A 4,783-nucleotide genomic window follows, 5' to 3' on the forward strand; every position below is an offset into this window, starting at 1 on the left:
GGGGGAGTGGAATGAAGAGGGGAGGGGAGAGGGGAATCGAGGCGCAGCTGCGATGGCGGCGCGAGCCGTGCGGCCATACGGCCCGCGATGCGCCCCGGCTGCAGCACCACTCTCTTGGCCCTCTCCACCCCCTCCTCAATCCACTCTGCCTCACTGCACTAATAAAAGCCTTCGGCGAATTTCACAGAGAGCCACGGTGAGCCCTGCAGCCCTGTTAGATTATTGTCAGTTAGGGGCAAGTTAGAGTGGTGCTCCCTAGCTTACAGCGAGTTTAACCCGTGCACATGCAAGCAGTGATCAACACTATCTTGAACACTAAAACGCGTTCAACATCAGGGTTGGCTAGGAAGCTTTGGACACTTTAAAGTGTTCAATTTTACTGCTGAACACTTCGAAGTATTCAAATATCCAGTCGAACACTTAAAAATGTGCAACATAGTGTTGGGCATCTGCATGTGCACGCCAGTTGAACACTTTATTTATCAGTGCAACTTACAGTGTAGTGCTACAGGGTTCCCTGAACTTGCAGTGAACCTTGCCGTAAGCGTTTTTTTACATTTTGGACTCGACTCACCTCGCCACTGTATACGTCCGAGGCGTAGAGCAGGTCGAAGGGTAGGGCGGCAAGCAGGTCCACGACGAACCAGCCCTTGAGGTAGTTGAGGGCGATGCACTTGGGGTGCGAGACCACCTCTCCTTTGCGAGAGACATAGGTGGTGCGGAAGTTAAAAGCGATATCTGTAACACAAAAAATCACATTTCGTTCGACCACTGTGAAAAATTTCACTACACAGTACACAATTTCACTCGACGGTCCGCTTCAATTCTCTAAACAATGTTCACTCTACTATTTTCACTTCACTGGTCTCCTTCTGTAAATCGTCCACTCGGCATGGAGTGCGACACTGTCAGCTCGAAACCCTTCATTTAAGGGCTGTAAATGAAATGAAAAATGCTGCTAGGAAATCTATACCACAGCAGTCAAAGTAGAGCAATATTTTCCGAACCATCTAGGAGGACCAAACAGCGTCACCAGAGTAGTACTTAATCCATTCTCTAGGACAGCTAACAAACCTTCATACCATTAAAAATCCTCTGAACCCGATTACAAGACCATGGAAATGCCCTGCCTACTGCCTACTGAGTGGTGTGATTGTGACGTGTTCTTGTCCTCAAATTCGGCCAGGCCCATCTTGTCGCTGGAAAAGTACGATGTCATTTTTCTCTTCTGACAACCACCTGCCTGGAGTGTCCCGGTGCGGAGCGGAGGGTGGTGGAACCATCAAACGATACGCCGGGAAAGGAATGTCTGGAATGCGATTTATTTGATTGAGAGGAGCAGATCAAATACCATTCAGAAAGGGACGCAGGGGGTGCCCCATTCTTTCTTCCTGCTTCACACGTCTCTCTTACCCTGTCTATCTCTAAAAAAACGTGTTTCTCTCTTTTTTTCATTTATTTTCGCTAATGAGTTGCCAACAAAAAGTATGATCGCACTACAACATGCGAAGAAAGAGAATCTTATTGGCTGGACACATTCCTTATCTGCATATACCCGGCCAGCGCCGGTCGGTAAATTGAAATGAACCCACAAGTTACATTTAATGTGCATTGCCGCATTAAATGCCAATTGCCGCATTTAATGCATGCATCACTGGGCATAGGCGCTACAAGGTTACACTGATCTACACACTGAAATCTCATTACAAACTGTTCTTTGATTTATAGCTTTTTTAATTTTCTCTGTGCATGCTCAGCTCTTGCAAATTCTTAACAATCTGTTTGCAAATCAATGCTTTTTCGAGGGTGGAGGTGGGGGGTAAAGAAATGTGTGACGAAAAAAAAACCTGTTTTTTTCATACGTGTTTTTTGTGACAATTTTTTGTTGGCTGAGCGATTAGCGAAGCCCATTACTCCACTGACCGGAAAAGTTTCATTCTGTTTGTCTGTCTGTCTGTCTGTCTGTCTGTCTGTTTGTCTGTCTGTCTGTCCGCACGATAACTCGCAAAGGAATTGAGATAGCGATTTGGGAATTTCAGGGTCGTTTTGTATCATAAAAAGACAGATCGAGTTCGAAGATGAGCATTCTAGCTCAAAAATTGGCTTTTTAAAAAATCAAACTACAGGTCGCAAAATGTATATTTATCAAATATTTTTTTATGGGTTCCTAAGGGGTAAACCATCAAAGTAGAGCCCCATGGGCGAAAATTTCGTCCGTTTGGCTCTATCTTGAACCGTTTAGGTGCTAGGGGGCATTTCTTGACAAAAATGAGGGGAAAATGATCAAATGGTCGATTAAATCGTTAAAAAGACTTCATTTCGAAAAATTTTATATACACTCCTGTTACCCTGTCTTGGGTGTCAGCGCCGCAGGCCTAGCTATATGTGCGCCAGGCGCGTCGCAGCGTAACAGTGCACTGTAAAAAAAATCCATCTTAATTTTAAGAACACGTGTTTGGAAGCAATTTACAAAACAAATTTGCTCTTAAATTTAAGAACAAATGTTTTATGAAAATTAAGAACATGTTTTGAAAATTAAGAACGTGTTATGAAACGACAAAAATGCTTACTGTTCCAGCCTAACGCAAAACTGGAAAATATTTAGTTCTTGTTCCTACGGACAGATGTTCAAACCCGACTTTGTACACATTATAGTTATTTACCTGAACTTACCTGGGTGGATTCGAACCTCGGACCTTTGGGTTCGGATCCTGACGCCTTAGACCGCGCGGCTGTCGGGACATACCTGTGAAGGGAACGCTCGCACCCGAGCTTATGCGGCGCTCGGTCCAGGGGCATTCCCAGAGTAGCTATGTGCTTGGTCGGACGGCGTATGTTTGTTAACTCGTTTTTTTTCACATTTCGCTCTGGCATAGCTACATTTCGCTTATCTAATTTGATGATGTTCATCCAATTCTATATTGAACACCAAAATTCTATGTCCAGTGGTCAAAAGCTGCATGACTTTTAACTAAATTGTTTTGAAAAGTCACACTTATTCTTACTTTTAATACTAGCATTCAGAACACTTCTTAAAACTAAGAAAATCTTTTAAATTTAATAAACTTGTTATAAAATTTCATTACCCTTATCAGAATTTTCATAAACTGGTTTGCAAAATTAAGAAAACTTCTTAAATATCATAATCTGTTCTTACGTTTAAGAACAACTGAAAATGTTATTAAATTTAAGATACATTTTGGTCTTAAATTTCAGAATATTTTTTACAGTGTGTTTCGTGAGATATCGCGAAGCCTGTTACGCGAGACGTGGTCTGGCGTACATATAGCTAGTTTAGAAGTGACGACACGGGTAGGGAAATGGAGGGAGGGGGTTCATGCACGCAAATGATGTGACTCGTGCATGAAGAAATTTGGTCGTGCTTAAGTATTAAAAGAAATGTATAAGCAGAGCATACACAGAGAAATCCATAAGCTGTAATGAATAAAAACGTTCATCAGATTTTAGTATGGGCACGCGGCGGGCGCGCGTGTTTTCCTTTCTGCTTTGCTCGCGAAACAGTATTTTAATTCTTATCTCGTTGAAGGGGGTGGGGGCGAGAAAAATGCCGTTTGGATCGTCCCTCCCTTTTCCCCCCCCGCTCCATTCACTGCTGACTTGTTATCTCATGTGCGGGCTTCACAATGGCTTAGCGAGCCGACCCCTCCCCCTTCCCCCGGGTCCAGCATTCTCCCTCGGCGAGCCGAGACGTAAATTATTCCGTAGAGCGCCGTTGCCGCCCGCCCGGTGTGAGCAATTTTGTACAACAAAACTGCGGCGGCAAGACTTTCAATATTTCGCGCCAGAGGGGTGACGGACGGAGACAATCATTTTTTAAATTGTTTCTTTGCTCGCTCTCTCTCCCCCTCCTCCCGACGCTTTTCTTGACGGCGCCATAACTCAACACACTCGCGCCCCACGTGTTAAAGGCATGTCACACCTTAACACGAAAACGAAATTGAAACACAAGAAGAAGAAGAAGAAGAAGAGCAAAATTTAGTTCCCAAAACCAACTACACTGTCGTACCTTCATTTTCTTTTACTAAAAGTGGTCTATCTAGAAGTCTATCAAAACTGAGGGAATTTTACTCATTTTTTTAAATCAGCACGATCAAAATTTAATCCACAGAGCTAAGTTTTCGTCGGTTCTGAATTTGGTCGCCTGGACATTTTGGCTTTGTGGGTTGGGAACTGGCGAGAGACCCAACAGGAGCCGAGCCGGACCTGCTCGGACTGAGAAGTACCGTGCTTAAAGATGCACACTGAACACGGTCCAGAAGATCAAACAAGAGGAAGAGGCGTCTCGAAACGTCTCAGGTGGACCTTCAAAGTCATGGAGGCTGGTGCCCGGGCCGGGCTCCTGCCGATGTAGTGTGCAGTGGCTGCGCCCGGCTGCGCCAGCCAGCCCGCCCTGCTCAGCCCCGCCCGCTCCCAGTCCCACCCCGGCCCGCCCCACTCAGCCACGTCCGTTCGGCACAACATCCGAACGCCCCGGACGAGTCCCGGACACCCACAAAGGGATCGACGGCAGCGGGGGTCTAGGGCAGACAGAGACCGGACGGGCCCGGCCCGCCCCTCCTGGCCGGAATACAAACCTTTCAAAGGGGTCGCGGGATAATAGATTCGGGCCCCGCCACCACGTTGTCGCAACCCCTCCATGGGTTCAAGGGCGCGGGCCCCGACCCGACCACGCTGGCCCAACCCCATCACGGGGGAGCTGCACCTCACCCCCGGGAGGAGAGGGGGGAGAGAGAGGGAGAGGGGGAGAGGGAGGGGGGGGGGA

The 4,783-nt window shown here is 46.6% G+C and overlaps 1 protein-coding gene across 1 annotated transcript in view; it reads right to left on the minus strand.

Annotated features, from left to right (window-relative positions):
- Positions 1-4,783, minus strand: part of LOC113206066 (potassium voltage-gated channel subfamily H member 8) — a 121,075-nt gene that overhangs the window by 14,167 nt on the left and 102,125 nt on the right. Inside the window, exon 8 of the mRNA XM_052266904.1 lies at positions 575-738. Coding sequence (XP_052122864.1) covers positions 575-738 — 164 coding nt within the window. The remainder of the gene's footprint in view (positions 1-574; positions 739-4,783) is intronic.

The sequence above is a fragment of the Frankliniella occidentalis genome, unplaced genomic scaffold (assembly GCF_000697945.3).
Source record: "Frankliniella occidentalis isolate FOCC.00 unplaced genomic scaffold, Focc_3.1 Scaffold44, whole genome shotgun sequence".
In the NCBI taxonomy this organism is placed as follows: Eukaryota; Metazoa; Arthropoda; class Insecta; order Thysanoptera; family Thripidae; genus Frankliniella; species Frankliniella occidentalis.